At 48.8% G+C, this 18,079-nt stretch overlaps 1 protein-coding gene across 5 annotated transcripts in view; it reads left to right on the top strand.

The window, feature by feature from the left end:
• Positions 1-16,570, top strand: part of Nod1 (nucleotide binding oligomerization domain containing 1) — a 49,208-nt gene extending 32,638 nt beyond the window's left edge. For 3 of the 5 annotated variants that reach the window (XM_021191421.2, XM_029535456.1, XM_029535454.1), the window contains 8 exons: positions 1,440-1,523; positions 2,554-2,637; positions 3,336-3,419; positions 6,375-6,458; positions 7,095-7,178; positions 10,397-10,480; positions 12,354-12,437; positions 15,465-16,570. In XM_021191421.2, coding sequence (XP_021047080.1) covers positions 1,440-1,523; positions 2,554-2,637; positions 3,336-3,419; positions 6,375-6,458; positions 7,095-7,178; positions 10,397-10,480; positions 12,354-12,437; positions 15,465-15,537 — 661 coding nt within the window. In that variant the 3' untranslated portion in view covers positions 15,538-16,570. The remainder of the gene's footprint in view (positions 1-1,439; positions 1,524-2,553; positions 2,638-3,335; positions 3,420-6,374; positions 6,459-7,094; positions 7,179-10,396; positions 10,481-12,353; positions 12,438-15,464) is intronic. The other 2 variants (XM_029535457.1, XM_029535458.1) reach the window with 2 other exon arrangements.
• The last annotated feature ends 1,509 nt before the right edge of the window (positions 16,571-18,079 follow it).

Genomic DNA, 18,079 nt, shown 5'->3' with positions numbered 1-18,079 from the left:
CCCCACTCCTTTGCTCCCTTCTCCTTCTCCCTCATCCACTACCTCCTGTCTTTGTCTCTTATGCTCTGCTCTCTGTTCCTCTGGAGCAAAGAAATCTCCTTTGTGCTTAGAACTTGGTCTTGGGGGTCCTGAGCTGATACCATTTCTTACAGGTATGGTAGAGGAGAAGGTTTATTGTAAATATGAGGGAGAGCATAGCCAGAGACAGAGATGTCAGCCAGGGTCTGCCCTGATTGTTAGTAAGCACCTCAGCCTTTTGTCCCCTGGTGTGGGACCTAAGGGGATGGCTGTGCCGTGGGCACCCTGGGCTTGCCCTGAGACCATACTCTTGGGGACAGGTCGTGAGAGGCTGACCTTATCTTTTTGATGTGGCTTGATAATAAATCTTTTTCTGTTCACTTTTTATTTGTCCTGGATGTCAGTTTGGGGTCCAACTCAGCCGAGGCTTGTGCTAGTAAGTAAAGTTGTATTGGAGCGTAGCCACGCCCTTTGTTTGCTTCTCTGGTTGTTTCTCCCAGTAGGGTCGGGCATTTGCCAGTGGGTTCTAGTGTAGAAAGTCTGCTGCCCCCATCCTGTCCCCTCATGAGGGGTGTGGGTGGGGGGTCCTGCTCACACCTTGTCTCTCAGCTGCTTTCCCTCTTCCTGGACAGGGTAGCTTGTTACAGAGATGGCTTGGTGGGTGGGGGTGGGGAGAGAAAGAGAAATGGGAAAGGGGACGAAGAGGAAGGCTCTTGGTAGCTCAGAGGCATACCTGCCTAGCATGCTGCAAGCCCTGGGTTCTACCCCTGGACTCCCTGGACTCACAAACTCATGAACATTTTGGTCCTGAGAAGCTATTCTGCTGGTTCCGAGATTTTTTTTTTTTTTTTTCTAGAGAAATTGCAGCGTGAGGCTGGCCCTTGACCTATAGGGAAGCAGCCCCCGAGGCCCTGTTTTCCTGTTTGTCCTGTGGCCAGTGCCCAATCTGGCCCGCACAGGCAGCGTTTGCATTGGGAGTCAGCTGGAGAGGGTTGCTGCCAAGACCCGCCCTTTCCCAGAAAGCTTCTGATTTCCCACCCAGAGCTGCTTCAAACGAGCAATCTCCCTAGGCAGCAGGATGTCCGACTTTCTCCTGCATTGGAGCTGGGTCATTTCTAGTAGGGACTGTGCTGGCCTGTGTTTTGCAAGTTATCTCATGCCCTGACCCCACTCCTAAAAGGCAAGGGTCCCCTTAGTGGCAGTGATCTCTAAAGGTGGTCCCACACAGTTCAGACTTCATGATCCCTACTGTGTAGAGAGGATGGAGAAGCCACACCCAAAATGCAGGATGTTGGAGGTTGCTGGCTACACATGCCCTTCTTGGTCTCCGTGACCCTTCTGTTTCTGGACCAGCCTTGTTGCTGGTCCTGCCTACAGACATTTTTGGACTGAGTATGGCCATCGTCACTGTTGTGTTTTAGACTCAGCGTCAACCAGATCACCGACACCGGGGTGAAGGTGCTGTGTGAGGAACTGACCAAGTACAAGATCGTGACGTTCCTGGGGTGAGTCTCCCGTGCGGACCCTGGGCCTGCTACCTGGTCATAGTTCTAAGCAGCAGGAATAGCAGCCACGTGGTCCACTGGAGACAGAAACTATGGCCAGTGCTGGCATCCTCCATCCTCAGCCTCCACATGCTGGGCTTACAGGAGTATACCATCACACCCACAACACGAACTCAGGTGTAGCCCCAGCTTCCTTCCTTGAACAATTGAGACCCAAACCAGGTCTGCTGCTTTGGAGGATATGAGGAGAGAGCATGTCGGGATAGGTTTTGTAGAGGTTAAAATGCCTGTTTATACATCAGACTTAACTACTTCATATCTATTTCTAGGTCAAAGGCAAGGGGTATGTATGTTGAAAACTAGTGAGACAGCTAGAGGGGTCCTAGCAAGTACCTTCTTCAAATACCTCGGGAAAGGGAGTGAATACTCAGAACCAAGTAGGCTTAAGTGAAGACCACACATAGTCAGTTGCTAGATCAGTGACAAAGAGCTTTGAGTTTTGGAGTTGAGGTGAGAGCAGGTGGCCCCATGGCTGCTGCTTTTTCTGTCACGGCACACTCCTGGACCTCAGTTGTGGGCCCTGAGGCATGAGGACATATAGTCAAACGGTCCCATGCTCCTCTCTGTTATATATGATGGGAGACTGCAGAGAGGAGCCTTACTGCTTTACTGATATTACATTTCAATCAGAATGGATAGGGAAAATGGTTTTGTAAAAAAAGACACAGGACTTTACTCTTCAGAAAACCTAAATCGCCATCACCTGCATTTACATCACGTGCCAGGGCTGTGCATGGTGGTATATTCTCCCAGTGATCACAGGCTAGAGTGGTGTAAGGATTTAGCATAGAAGGGAAGTCTGACTTTGGAGCCAGGCTGAGGCAGAGCCCAAACTGTGGGCTCTGTGAGTTCCCCTTTAAACTTAGACAGTAGAAACCAGTAGGCAGAGGCGGCATGTACTCACTGTAGGAGGGGGTGTTCAAGTGACAGTGAGGCTTACAAAGGCCCCTGGCTGTGCTTTCTCTCCAAGTTTATACAACAACCAGATCACTGATATCGGAGCCAGGTATGTGGCCCAAATCCTGGATGAATGCAAAGGCCTCACACACCTTAAGTAAGTAAGTGGGGAAGGGGCGGGGACTCTCTAGAAATTTCTTTTCTCTACAAGTACCCAGGTCACCTTTTCCATTACTACATGAACCAATGTTATCATAAAGAGGTTTCACCCTAAATCCTCTGCCAGCCCCATGGCCATACTGGTCCAAACTGGCGAGGGGTGCTCATCCTGTAGAGGAATTATGACCCAGTGTGGGGCCTGGATTGTGAACCTGTTGGTGGGGAGTTAGCACTTTAATCTCCCTAACCATTGGCTAGGAAGAAGGGTTGTATCTATTGCCCTTTCTGGAATGTCAGAGAAGATCCTCCTCCTCCAGGGTGCTTGATCCCTGGTACTGTCATAGATGAGCCCTTTCAGGCTGACCATCCAGTCCTCCTGGTAATGGAAACACGCACCTTGGCCCCTGTCAATAAATATGAGCATCCTTCATCACTGAAGTGAGTGATGGTCTTGGGGTCACTTAGAGAACCCCAGGAAAGGCTCCAGTGGTTGACCACCAGCAGAGATCATGAGCAGTCTCCTCGGGTGGCTGGTCCCGGGCTGTGGGTCCCTCCCTGTGAGGAGACCCCAGGCATAGATATATGAGTACCAAGAGCAAGAACACACTGGCAAGAAGGCCTGGTGGACTCGGTGCTGGGAAGGATGGCCTGGGTGAAGTTCCCAGGCAGAGGCTAACCGTGCATCCCTCTCTGCAGACTAGGGAAAAACAGAATAACAAGTGAGGGCGGGAAGTGCGTGGCTTTGGCTGTGAAGAACAGCACCTCCATCGTTGATGTCGGGTGAGTAGAAGGGACCTCCCACACACGTGGGTGCACACAGCCTGACAGCTGTGCGGGCACCGGCTGCTCCTCTGGACATCTGTGAGCCAGAAGGACCCAGGGGCCAGCAGCACAGACACCCTGGTGGCTTGTGCATACAAAATGGGTGGCAAGTCCCAGAGACAGTGACACTCAGAGCTACACAAACTTTTAATTACCCATTTGGAAGCCAGTGTCTTTGTGACTGGGGCTGGAGGGAGCCATCCTAGCTCTGTGTATTCACTGCTGCCAGTGGATGGTCTTGGTTTTAAGAATTTATTATCCTTTGGATAAGTAATCCTTTTTTAATAGTAAAATTATGGTAAAGTGCACAAATATAAAGTCAGCCACCTTCAGCACATTTAATTGTGCAGTTCTGTGGTATTAATTCACACATCTAAGACAGCTCTAAGACCATCTCCTCCAAAGTGCTTCTTGGCTCTGGAACTGGCTTGCTATCTATTTCAAGGCATCCAAATCTGAAGTGAGTACATTACAGTTATTTATTTATTTATTTAGTTAGTTAGTTAGCTTAGTGATGGCTTGTTTTACTTAATGTGTCACCCCATGGGTCGTTCTGCCTCCAGGGTCATTCCTGTTACCGAGTGTGGGAGTTCCTTTCCTCATAGGCTGACTGTCCTCTGGATATTTGCTCATTGGCTTGCTTGTCACTAGGCACGTGGGTTGTGAACACTGGTGACAGGCTCAGGAGCACAGGCATCCCTGCTAGATCCTGCTTGCACTCTCTGTGGTCAACCAGTCCCCCATTTTTGATTTCTTTTTTTTTTTTCCATTATATTTTTAAATTTAAAATTGTATTTTATGGATATGATCTTTTGACTGCATGTATGCTTGTGTACCGCCTGGTGCCATGGAGGCCAAAGAGAGTACCTGAGACCCTGGAACTTAAGTTCTAGATGATTGTAAGCTGCCATATGGGTGCTGGAAATGAAACCCAGGTCCTTCCATCCTCGGAACCAGCTCTGTCCCCTCTGTGTGATTTCTTGGAGGCCCCACATATGTTTCTCATGGCAGTGCCTCAGTTTACACTCCTGCCGGCGGTGCACGTGGGCTCCACTTCCTCCACCTCTTTGCCGGCACTTGTTTTTCTGTCTTGTTGACTGTAGCCATCTTGCTGGCAGGAGTGGTATCTTCTTGTGGTTGGAGAAGCTCCTGCGGCGTGGTAATTTTTCCTAGATTGTAAAAAGACCATAGGTGGTCTTCTTGAGAAACTACAGGGCAGATGAACAATAATAAACGTGTCTTCCCAGAAATGGTTTTATGTTGGATATGGTTGTACATGCCCAGAATCTCAGACTCTGGAGGGTGAAGGCAAGAAGGTTACAAATTAGTACCAGCCTCAGCTATATACCGGGTTCAAGGCTAGCCTGGGAGAGAGAGAGAGAGAGAGAGAGAGAGAGAGAGAGAGAGAGAGAGAGAGAGAGAGTGAATTGTCATTGGTATTTGAAACCATGTAAACTTTTCCATCTCCCTTTTCTATTACTTTTACATAGCAGAAGCCAACCACGTGGACAGATTTCATCTTCTTTTTTTTTTTACTTAGTTTCACATCATAAACACTCTGACACTTTATTAAAAACAAAAAACAAAACAAAAAAAAAACTGATGCCACTCAATTGTATTGTGCACGGCCCTCCCTTTTTTTTTCCTCAGCAAAGTACTGAAAACAGGGACCACGTAGCCCATACCTGAAAGTAGCCTGTTGGTCCTTGCTGCGAAGGGCAGGACCTGTTCCAAGAGGACAGACTGGGGAGATTGTCCTGTCCCCTCGGGATAGAACCTCTCTTCCTGATGGAAACAGCCAGCCCTTCCAGGCCGGGCACTGTTTTAAGGGCTACCATCTATGGCATCACAAAATGTCACTCACTGCTCTGCAAAGGCTGCCCTCATTATCCCGTTTGACAGAGGATTTCAGAGACTGGGGCTGACGACATTTAAATGTTCACCTGAGGTTGCACAGACAGTATAGGTGTCTGCCCTTAGTTTACCTTTTTAATGCTGTGATAAACACCAAGGGCAGAATCAGCTAGAGGACCGAAGGGTTTGTTTGGCTTAACATTTTCCCCATCACAGCCTATCACTGAGGAAAGTCAGGGCAGGAACTGAAGCAAAGACCACAGAGGAGTGCTGCCTACTGGCTAGCTCCTCGGGGCTCACTCCAGCCTGCCTCCTTCTGGACCCCAGGAACAAGGTGTGCTCTGCTCAAAGATAGCTCTGCCCATACTGGTCTAGGCCTTCCCACATCAATCATCACTCAAGAAAACACCCTACACAGTTTCCTATAGGTCCATCTGATGGAGGTGAGTTCTCCACTGAGATTCCTCTTCCCGGAGGCAGAGCTTGATTTGAGACTTTGACTAGGCGGATTGTTTATTTTGTCCTCTGAGAGGTCTGCCTGGCGAGGGAGGTCAGCTTCAGTGTTCTAACTCTCTGAAGTGGCACACAGGGCCTGGTTGGCAACATCCTTGCCACATACAAGGAAGGTTGCTGGTGCGGTTTCAGCCACAGCTCCAGGCCTTGGCTTCCTGGGAGGCCAAAATCCTCTCCAGTGGCCATCCGTTTGCTATCTCAGTTGATCCAGGGTAGGACTCTAACTCCTTTGCACAGCTCTTCAGAGTGGCCTGGGATTTTCTTTCTAGGGCAGTTGCCTAGGCTGAGTGTCTCCTCCTGGAGCCTTCTCGAAGTTCAGAGAGGCTGGTCTTGAGCTACATGACCTGCTGATCTGCCTCTCTGGACTTAAGGCTGTAGCTGTGTTCACAGCTCTCTGTAACTGTAGCCCAGGTTTCTTATGCAGCTTCAGGCTGGGGCTGAGGTAACTGCTCTGGGAATTGCCTGTTGAGAATGAACCAAGAGGGCGGCTGTCATCAGCTGGAGGTGTGGCTGCGGAACAGTCCTTCCCTTACCCTCTGCTTTCAGGATGTGGGGCAATCAGATTGGAGACGAAGGGGCAAAGGCCTTCGCAGAGGCCTTGAGGGATCACCCCAGCCTGACCACTCTCAGGTAACGTGCCTTCTGAGGTGGGCCCGGGGAGGAGATGTTGGGAGGGGCTTTCGGTCAAGTGCATGATTCTCAAGTGCCCAGTGAACAACAGGACACCTGAAACCCCTCAGTTTCACCATGTGGTACCCTTTGTGGGGGCAGAGGCTGGGAGCAATATTCAAGCCTAGATAAAAAGGAAGGGACACTGGCCAGCAGGTTCCCGTTCCTTCCTCTTTCTCAAATGACTCTAGGACAGAGGGGGCCCTCCCTTCCTGTGAACAGCCATCCATTAGTGTCCTGGCCTGACCCCAGAGCCTTGGAGGTTCAACCATTGAAAGGAGTCCATGGGTTTCTAAAACTCTCAGATGGTCTGAGCGGCCCCGTGAATGCACTCACACGTACAAGCCTGGCACAGTCCACTTTCAGAGCACCAGGATCTCTTGGCCTTCAGCTCAGATGCAAACCCTGGAGTTCTGCCTTTGTTTCTACCTGGTCTTCTTAGATCTCTCACTCTCAGGCTCCTGCTGTTGGGCCAAGCACCCTGCTTCCTGCCTGGTGTCATGTCCAGACAGAAACTTCCCAGGTGACTGAGTGTTGACGGCAAGGCCAACCATGGACATGCCTGTAATAATCCACCCACTGTGTCTTCCTTTCTAGTCTTGCATTCAATGGCATCTCCCCGGAGGGAGGGAAGAGCCTTGCACAGGCCCTGAAGCAGAACACCACGCTGACAATAATCTGGTAACATTTTGAGTCATTTCCGAGGGTTGGGTCTGGGCATTATTGCCAAGGTTGCACGGGTTATGAACTCTAAACTGAAAAGTGCTTCTTTATTTAAAAGGTGAATTAAATTTCCCTGGGCTATTTCCACAAATGCATGGCTACCACGGGGATGCAGCAGGCTTTGCCACTCATCCTCAGCTTAGCCGAAGGTACCAGAAGTCCCCTAAAAACAGGCCCAGCTTTCACACACCTGGCCCAAAGGCCTCTCCCCCCTGCCCCTCCCCTCCCTCCCCTCCCTCCCTCCCCTTCCTCCCTTCCCTGCCTTCCCCTCCCCTCCCTCCCCTTCCTCCCCTCCCCTTGCTCATCCTCACTTCAGGATTTGGCATCCATGTCCCGGATGGCTTGACTCTAGAAACCTGGAATCTCTCAATTAGTAAGTGGGTGTTACAGATATGGCTTTTGGGTACCCCTCCCCCATCTCTCTGGTAGACCATTTAACCCTTCATTTCCCACCATTTTTGTTTGTGAGGAGGCAACCCCAGCTCCTCAGAGGTAGGAGGACTGTGAGTCTGAGGCCAGCCTCTGGATATTTCAAGTTTTAAAAAAGAATGTAAGAACTGGGAATAGAGAACAGGGTCAGAGCTGTGACCCAGCGTGCCCAAAGCCCTGAGCTTGAACCTCAGTACTGAAAAGGAAGAAGATGTGTAACAAAGGTTTAGACTTTGCAACACACTCTGGGGTTTTGTCCTTGGCAGCACGGCACGGTAGCAGGAGCGTGGGACAGCTGTTCACACTCTCAGGGAGGAGGCAGAGAGGTGAGCATTGATCCTCAGCTCGCTTTCTCCTTTTGACTTAGTACAGCGGTGCTCCAGCCCGTGGAAGGGTGCCACCCGCATCCAGCGTGGGGCTACCTACCTCAGTTAACCCAATCTAGAAACTCCCCATATCGTGCCCAGTTGGTCTCCCCTGGGAGTCTAGATCCTGGCAAGTTATCCATCAGTGTAAACCGTTACCCATAGTTACTGAAAATCCCATGTTCTGCCTGGTGGAGTGGAGAACAACTGTAGCCCCAGCATCCAAAAGGCTGAGGCTAGGGGATTACACATTTAACACCAACCCGCCCTTCATAGTAAAAGCCTTACTCAAACAATAACAATATGGAGTTGGTTTTGTTTTTGTTTTTGACAGTTTTGACATTGGATCTGCTGGTAAGTCGGTCCACTTGTTAAAAATTATTTCCCTTCCAAAAAGGTAGTATTTTTAAATAACATATGCTTTGTAGGGGAAAATGTGCACATTCTATTTCTGCTTCTTAGAATATTTCATGGTTTCCAAATAGTATTTTTCTCCTCTTGTCTTTTTGTATGTATGAATGTATACAAACTAGAAGTGCACTTGGCTATTGGCTATGTGCTAACAGCTGTTCACTATGCACTGCGTATTTGATGTATCCATTCTTGCCAGGGTGTCTCATCTCCACACTGCTGATGTTTCGGCTGTTGCTAGGAGCTGGCCAGTACTGGAGGGTGTATAGAAGCCTCCATAGCATCTACCTGCTAGGTGCCAGGAGTATCTCAAATTGTGGTGGTCAAAAAGGTCTCCCTCCAGACAATGTTAACTGTCCAAATTCACACTGGTTGGGGGCGGCTGCTCTGCATGAACAAGAATGCAAATTTGTTAATGCAGGCCATGGGTCCCTCTGCACTTCCACACATGCAGACTCATCCCACCTGTGATGGGTTGCATATGCTTGGCCCAGAGAATGGCAACAGGCCCAGGTGTGGCCCTGTTGGAGTAGGTGTGTCACTGTGGGTGTGGGCTTTAAGACCCTCATCCTAGCTGCCTGGAAGTCAGTATCCCCATAGCAGCCTTCAGATGAAGATGTAGAACTCTCAGCTCTGCCTACGCCATGCCTGCCTAGAAGCTGCCATGCTCCCACCTTGATGATAACGAACTGAACCTCTGAGCCTGTAAGCCAGTTCCGATTAAATGTTGTCCTTATTAGAGTTGCTTTGGTCATGGTGTCTGTTCACAGCAGTAAAACCCTAAGACACTATCCATTCTGTATGTAGTATACTGTTGCTCTTCACACTTGCCCATGCTGAGACCAGACACAGTAAATCAGTTGCCTGCATTACCTCTGCTAGTCATTGATATAAGGCCAACAAGCTGGTGTCCAGAACACTCTAACACTACCTCCTTCTTAGTCTCTAAGGCACAATACACCTTCGAATGGATGCCTGCTATTTTATCAGTCTTGTCTGTTGACAGGTACCTAAAATTGTTTGCATTTTGCATCCTGTGCACAAAACCCCAGAGTGTGTTGCAAAGTCTAAACCTTTGTTACACATCTTCTTCCTTTTCAGTACTGAGGTTCAAGCTCAGGGCTTTGGGCACGCTGGGTCACAGCTCTGACCCTGTTCTCTATTCCCAGTTCTTACATCCTTTTTTAAAACTTGAAATACCCCGAGGCTGGCCTCAGATTCACAGTCCTCCTACCTCTGAGGAGCTGGGGTTACCGTTACTACTTTTCTCACCTTTAATGAACATCTTGTACACATCAGGGTGACTTTCTGGTCTGATGATTTTTATCTCAGAGTAAAGTACATTTAAGATTGAGGTAGATGTGACCAAACTGCTCTGCAGAGGATGATCATTTAAACAGTGCAAATTCCTGTAATCTTATTCTTTCACCCATTGGAACAAGAGGATCCTCCTCTGCTGACGTCTGGGAGTTTCTGTGCACTTGTCTCATCAGCTGCCACGTTTAGAACATCCAAGAGGCTCCTGCAGCTTTGTCTCAGAGTTCTTGTCCTTCACAATGCCTCAGAGCTCAGCTGAGCATGGTTCACCATACAGGGCTTTTCCAGGCCTCTATCCTGAGCTGAGTACTGTGATGGTATTCAGAGGTCTAGGGCCAGAAGCTGACCTGGAGGCTGATCAGCAGGCACTGGCCCCTTACATTGTGGAGGGGCCTGGATTCTGTAATATCTAAGAGCTCTGTCTTGGTGGGAAACTCTGCTGCAGGCAGGAGGGCAGGAAACAAGATCTCTGGGAAGGATTACCTGGAGGCCAGAGCCCTTGTATGTGCTCATCAGTCATGATGCAGGGTTTCAGTGTAGCCCGGGAGCCTGGCCTTCAGTATGGACTGGAGGGAAGAGTCTAAATGGTCCCTGTGAACTCACAAACAACATCTGTCCATCAGCACTCCTGACTCAACGTTTCCTTTCTTCCAGGCTGACCAAGAATGAACTTAATGATGAGGCCGCAGAGTGCTTTGCCGAGATGCTGCGGGTGAACCAGACGCTACAGCATTTATGGTAACTCACGGGCCCAGGTCCCAGACTCTGCTGTCTGTACATAGTCTTGGTGATAAAATCTACATATGGCAGCCTTCAGCCATTGAAAGGTTAGAGGGTATTAGTGTCACAAAGCTGGATAGCTGTGACTGTCTAGGTCTAGACCATGTTTACTGCCCTTCCACCAAGCCCTGTCTTGCCATCTCTGCCCTGGTGACACAATTCTGACTTTTGCCTCCATGGTGGACATTTCGCATAAATGGAGCCGTTCAACCTGGCCTTTTATCTGTGTGCATTAGCACAGTTCCCAAGGTTAACCCATGCATGGCAGGAATTGGTACTACCTTGCCCTTTAAAGCTACGTGTACTTCAGGGCGTAGAGAAATAGCATTTTGTTCTTTATCAGTTGTTAGACCTCGGGCATTTCCTCTTTCTGTGCATTCTGGCTAGTGCTTCCGTGAGCAGTTCATGCACATGCTTTTGCATGTGTATACACTTAGGCACGGAGTGGCTGGTAACCCAGAGAGCCTGTTTAACTTTCTGAGGAAACTTTGCACAGCTTTCCAGAGTGGAAGCCACATCAGGAGGGCCAGTTCTCCCCATTCTCACCAAAGGCTGGTTTTTCCTTTTCTGAAGTGGATTATTTATTGGTTTGTTTGTTTTCTTTTCTTAAATGTAATTTATTTTTAACTTCACATATATATAAAATGTTCTTTGAGCAAAGTCCCAATTATCTTCTCTTGTTCCTTGTCCTCCCAACAAATCTCTTCTTCCCAAGTCTTCCTGCTTCCATGTTTGTGTGTGTGTGTGTGTGTGTGTGTGTGTGTGTGCGCGCGCGCACGCATGCATGCATGCATGCATGAACATGTGTGTCTCATTGTAATTAATCATAGCCACCGACAAGAGCATGAACAGAGGGTTTCTTATTTGAGTGGGTACCAATGGCTGCATCACTGAAGGTGGCAGTAGCCTCATGTACCCACAGCCTGGTGAAGAAGAGAGCCCATGATACAATGCAGACTCATCATCACCTCTGTCTGAATTTACATTGTGGTTGGCAAAAGCATCACTATAGATCTAGTTCAAAACTGCAGAGCAGGCCCCAGACTGCAGGCCAGAGTCCAGGCTGTAGATCAGCATTCCAAGCTGCAGGCCAGGGTTCCAGGCTTCAGGTTAGGGTATCAGGGTGCAGGCCAGAGCTCCAGGCTACAGGCCAGGGATCCAGGCAATGTCTGCCTTCTCAGCCTTGCCTGTACATTGTTTGGTTTGGTTCATGTCTCGTCTGCAGCACACATCCTCTATGAAGCCCTGTTTATCAGTGCTGCACCACTGGTACCAGCAGCAGAACCCTTTCCCCGCCTGCTCTTCTAGATGCTGGGAGGATCTGACACCATCTTACAAGACTACTTGGTAGCTACTTTAAATTCTAAAAACCTTAAATTCTGCCCTGCCTTTGCCTAATTACTTGGAAGGAGTGGCAGACAGCCTGTTCTTGTTGTTTAGATTGACGATCTCCAATTCTTTTGGCCTGGGGATCCCTACAATGAAGGACATGGACACACACACACACACACACACACACACACACACACACANAGAGAGAGAGAGAGAGAGACAGAGACAGAGACAGAGAGACAGAGACAGAGAGACAGAGAGATATACAGACACACAGAGAAAGATCTGTTTAAAATTATGCTATGTATGAGCCTGGATATATCACACTCACTGTGTAAAAACAGAGGATTTCCTGGGCTGTTCATTGTCCTCATGTGTCTGAGCCACTGTCAGTCATGTGAGGAGTAATTCTGGGATCCTGTTCCCACCTAACCCTGGCCCTATGGATCCCCGGTTGGACCCAGCCTTCTGTGTTGACACAGGTGCACTCTTCTTTCAGGCTGATCCAGAATCGTATCACAGCCAAGGGGACAGCGCAGCTGGCCAGGGCTCTGCAGAAGAACACTGCCATAACAGAGATTTGGTAAGGCCATGCTCTTGTCACAGCAACCAGCTCCATAGTTTCTAACCAGGTACCACTAACCTCCTTATGCTATCATGGAAGCCCATTCCTCTGCCTTCTTGCCTGTGAGGACACTGTGGTGAGGGGCAGCAGTTACAGGACAGGAGGGAGCCCAGTGGCCCTGAGAATTCACAAGTGCTCTGGAAATATGTCCTGGAACCTGGGCCTGAGGTGTCCCTCCCAGCGTGACATGTAGAAGAGGCAAAGCCAACTATGGGTTCTTTGAGGCTTATGGAGTAACCTCACCAGGAACCAGAGTCCCAGATTCAGGGGGTGGATACCATTAACCCTTGTCTCCTGTGTCAGTGGAGAAAAGAGTTACAACACACAAGACCTACTGAGATATAGTACTCCCAGGTCTTGGCTCCTGAAAGGTGTTAGTGGCTTCGTCTTGGAAATGTCACTGGTCACACGCTAGTACAGGTGCTGCAGCCAGCATTGTTTTGAAGTGAAACAGGAAGGACAGAATCCCAGCAGAGGACAAACTGTCTTGCCCACCTTGCCTGAAGTGAACATGTGTAAGAGTGTTAAGGTGCTGGTTCTAGAAAGTAGTTCTAGATCCTTCCATGTTGACAACTAATTAACTATTATGTAGAATCTGTCACAGCAAAACCTTTGCGAAAAAAGACTGTTATAGAAAATAGAGCCCCACTCCAACAAGAGACCACTGTCTGGTACCTAAAAGCCAAGCTTTCTGTGAGGAAAAGCCAATTGGGCATACCTCTTGGTACCAGGTATTCCTGGTGCTGTGTCGCTATCTGTCACTAAGTAACATGGGTTTGAATGCCATCTTTGGGTTGCTACTGAGAATCCAATGGTGAACACATGCAGACTGCCCTGATGGCCTCCCCCTGAGATGAGGGAGGAGCACATTAGGGAAGATAGTCAAGTGTAAGCAGGAAGGCTGCCAACCAGGCAAGGCCAGGAGGAAGTGGACTCAAGTCAGGCCCCCTGTCTTAGTCAGGATTTATATTCTTGCACAAAACATCATGACCAAGAAGCAAGAAGTTTATTCAGCTTACACTTCCATGTTGCTGTTCATCACCAAAGGAAATCAGAACAGGAACTAACACAGGGCAGGAACTTGGAGGCAGAAACTGATGCGGAGACCATGGAGGAGTGCTGCTTACTGGCTTGCTTCTCCTGGCTTGCTCAGCTTGCTTTTTTATAGAACCCAGGACCACCAGCCCAGGGATGGCACCACTCACCATGGGCTGAGCCCTCCCATCTTGATCACTAATTGAGAAATTGCCTTACAGCTGGATCTCATGGAGGCCTTTCCTCAAGGGAGGCTCCTTTCTCTGTGAGAACTCCAGCTGTGTCAGGTTGACATGCAAAACCAGCCAGTTTGTCTCCTAAGAAAGAGACTAAGCTGCCAAGGAAGATTGGGAGTTAGAAGGCTGGAGTGGTCTGCAAGTGGTACCTGTTGGAGAAGGACACATCCAGAAGCAGAGCTTGAGAGAGCATGTCCAACAAGAATGACAGGCAGTCAGGCATGGTGGCTTATGTACTTAATCCTAGCACTCAGCTCTCTGGGAATTCTCTGGGTGTGTCTATGAGGAAGTGTTGATTGAGTTAGCTGATGTGTAAAGACCCACCCTAAACATGAGTGGTAGCATCCCATGTGCTGGGGCCTCAGACTGAAAAAGAAAAGGCGGGGTGGGTGTGGGGGAGCAAGCACCAGTATTCATCTCTCGTTGCTTCCTGACTGCAGATGCAATGTGACAAACTGTCCCATGCCCCTGTCACCACACCTTTCCTGCCACTATATCCTCAAGCTGTATGTTAAAATAAACCCTTCCTTCCTGAGTTGCCTTTATCACAGCAACAAGAAAAGTAATGCACCCGGTTTCAAAGATGTCCACAGTAGGTTGATGTCCATAGACTCAGGTGGTGTGGACAAGGGGGCTGAGGAGAGAGACGGAGCATGAAAGAGCTCAGGGTCAGACCATGTATTTTGATCTTTATACTAAATGCAGGGGAAGGGTAATGAAGGGTGTGAAGCAGAAAGGGGATGTGATCAGGCCAGAATGCATCTAACGGAGCAGTCAGTAACACCCCGGGAAGGATGCTGGACTGGGGCTGCAGAGGGTCAGAGTGTCAAGCCAGAGCTGCTTAGGAATCAAAACAGAGCTCCATGATAGATGGACTAGCAGGATAGAAGCAGGCCTAGGGACTCCAGCATGCTCCCCAACACAGCTGGATGCAGGGAGGGACTGTTCCCTAAGCTGGGGGCCTGGGCTGCTGTGGCAACTTTGAAGTGTATGGAGACATGCAGAGAAAGACCCCAATAGTGAGCTTGCCTAGCTGATGTGTCTGTGGCGAGATAAGAGACCAGAAGCAAAGGGCCCAGTCAGATTCCAGCCTTGGGCCAGTACTGAGGATGAGGACTCGAGAAAGCAGGCTAAGAACAAGTGCCCAGAGCTGGAGAGATGGCTCAGCGGTTAAGAGCACTGACTGCTCTTCCAGAGGTCTTGAGTTCAATTCCCAGCAACCATATGGTGGCTCACAACCATCTGTAATGGGCATTTGATGCCTTCTTCTGGTGTGTCTGAAGATAGCTACAGTGTACCCACATACATGAAATAAAGAAATAAATCTTAAAAAAAATAAAATAAGTGCCCAGAGACAGGAGCAAATCTAGAGCCTGTGATGTCCATCTGAGAGATGTCACGGGAGGAAGAGATCAAAACAGCCTAATGCCTATGAAGGCTCCAAAGAAATATGAGACCTGAAAATGTCATTAAACTTGAGCTTATAAAAGCTGCTTACAGAAGAGTCCAGAGAGACCCAGTAAATAGAGCAAGGGCAGCTGGTATTAACTGCTGGTATTAACTGGTATTAATATCAAAGCATAATTTGGATAGTGTGTGCTCTTTTATTTCAGGGCTATATGACACGCACAGTGTGTGAGATCACTTATTGGAAATGGATGGATAATATTCCATAGCATTTTATATAAAATTTGCTTTTTCTCCTTTTCACTAGTCTCAACGGAAACTTAATTAAGCCTGAGGAGGCCAAAGTCTTTGAAAATGAGAAGAGGATCATCTGTTTCTGACAGACACTCCTAGGCTGGATCTTTGTGCTAGGTTGCTCCTCAGTCACAGACAGCATTGTGCAGTCAGCAGGGTAGCAGGATGCTGTGCAGGGCCTGCAGCAAGGTGCCTGTCAGGAACCCACACCTTCACAGTGCAAACCGACTTCCCCTGCAGATGCTTGGACTGGTAGCACCTGCATCGTGGCTGAGGCCCTGCAGAAGCAGAGTGTCTTATGAACCATCATCACCACTCAAAGTTAGTAAGGCATTTTCTGTACAAAGATCTCCCTGCATATCCATTAGTCTGAAGCTGAAGGAACAAAACAGCAGAGGAGGCCAACAGATGCCTGGCTGAAGGCTCCATGGGACCAACAATGTTACCTTCAGGAAAGAGCTGGCAACTTGAGCAGAGCCGATGGTAACTTCTCCAGGAAAGAAGGCACCCAGTGACCACATGGATATCCTGAGTCCGCCTTCTTCTGCTCAGTCCCTCTCACTGTTCAGACCTGTTACTTCCCCACAGTTGTGGCTGCTGAAGTAGGTCCACTGTGGGGAGGGCTCATCTGAGGACCCACAGCGAGCTGGTTGTCAAAGGCTCGTCACAGACTTTGGTTCGGTTCTGGATTCTCACTGGTGGCAGCTGAGAGTCAGACGATGCCCCCTAAGTCAGTATCAGAGGATCTCTAGAGAGCCCACTCAGAATGTTTACCAGTTTCTACTGTGCCTGCCCCAGGAGGGAGAATCACTTCCCAACCTCCACAGCAGCAGGCCTGGTTTGCCTCGATGGTCCTGAGATCCCAACAAAACTCTCTCCCTTGCCTGTGAGCAGGAAGTATCTTCATGTCCTCAGAAGTTGGAGGGTGACTGGACACAGTTAAGACTCAGAGAACCAGCTGATAGCTCAGGCAACAAAGCATGGCAGATACCCACTACCATACCATGGTGGGGATGCCCAGTGGGGTGGGACAGCTGGGATGTTGTCAGATATCATGTTCTTTTGCCACTTCATTTGTTAATAAAATATTTAAAACATTCACTATTTCTAATGGCCAACTCTGGGGTTTTCTGAAGGGACTCTGCCAGGAAAGCATGCTTTAAGCTCAGCCGGGCTCTCCACAGTGGGGATTTTGAAGTGTCATGCTAGACAGAGGGCAGATAAACAGAAGCTAGAGGTGTCACCAGCTCAATCCTTCACAGGTCCCACCATGGGACAAGAAAGGTAGAGGTGGGGTTGGAGAGATGGCTTATCGGTTAAGAGAACTGACTGCTCTTTCAGAGACCTGAGTTCAATTCCCAGCAACTACATGGTGGCTCACAACCATCTGTAATGCCCTCTTCTGGTGTGTCTGAAGATAGCTACAGTGTACTCATATATATAAAATAAATAAATTCTTAAAAAAAAAAAGAAAGAAAGAAAGAAAAAAAGAAAGATAGAGACGGCATACAAGGCCGCTGTACCTGGTCTCTGAACCGAAGTGGACTGCTCCTGAGTCAGGACACATGACTATATTGGGGCAGAGAAGGCCCCCTTTCACACTGTCACTAACACACAGTAGGTTCTTCAGGCCAAGGCCAGGTTTGCTACTGGGTGGAAGCCCATGATGAGAGGGACTGAGCCAATAGGGACAGCAAGAGACCGTTCAGGGGATCCTCTGACTGCATCTGTTGGTCCCAGAGTCCAAGTGTGGCTTTGTGTGGCAGCTTGAAGGGACAGGAGCAGCTGAGGGCTTAGCTGAGGACATTAGGAGCTGACAACCCCACAAAGGTAGTTCCCCTAAAAGCACTAGTCACCTTCCACACTACAGGCCCCAATATTCACCCAATAATCACCCTCAGGGGTGGCAAAGTTTTCTCCAGCTGGATTGGGAAGAATCTACCAGAAGTACAAGAAACAGCGTCATGTGGATGGCCAGTGATGCTTGTGACAGACTGCCCTCACCACATCATACCTTCTCTGGGGCAAAGTATAGATTTATAAACAGGAAGAGTGAAACCATGGCGGGGAAAGCATACTCATTATTGCCCTTTTGGCTGTCAGAACTGTGACCTTGTCAGGCTGGGCATCAGTACAGCCTTGGATTCCAGTTCTATCGTATTTCATCCTCCTGGTGGGGAAAGGTCCCACCTGAATTCCTGCCTTATAGCAGAGGTTTGGGGCTGGCAGGTAGAGAAAGGTTTCATACAATTGAGGAAAAGAAAATGGGTCTTCTAGGGGCCCACATCTGTAATCCTAGCACTGAACAGGCTAAGGCAGGAGGACCACAAGTTTAAGGCTAGCCTGGGCTACATGGAAGACGACTTGCCTAACAGGTATGCAGGCCCTGGGTTCTATCCTCAGTGTTTCCCTTCCAAACGTAAATGACAATGGAAATGTTTTATATGAAGTTTGGATGAATTTATTTCCATAAGATGTTTTGGCTTATTTGGGAGATGAGGAGGAAGAAGAGGAGGAGGAGGAGGAGGAGGAGGAGGAAGAAGAAGAAGAAGAAGAAGAAGAAGAAGAAGAAGAAGAAGAAGAAGAAGAAGAAGAAGAAGAAGAAGAAGAAGAAGAAGAAGAAGAAGA

The sequence above is a fragment of the Mus pahari genome, chromosome 2 (genome assembly GCF_900095145.1).
Source record: "Mus pahari chromosome 2, PAHARI_EIJ_v1.1, whole genome shotgun sequence".
Lineage (NCBI taxonomy): Eukaryota > Metazoa > Chordata > Mammalia > Rodentia > Muridae > Mus > Mus pahari.
The sequence above is the reverse complement of the archived record's forward strand: the minus strand, read 5'-3'. Positions and strand labels throughout refer to the sequence as shown.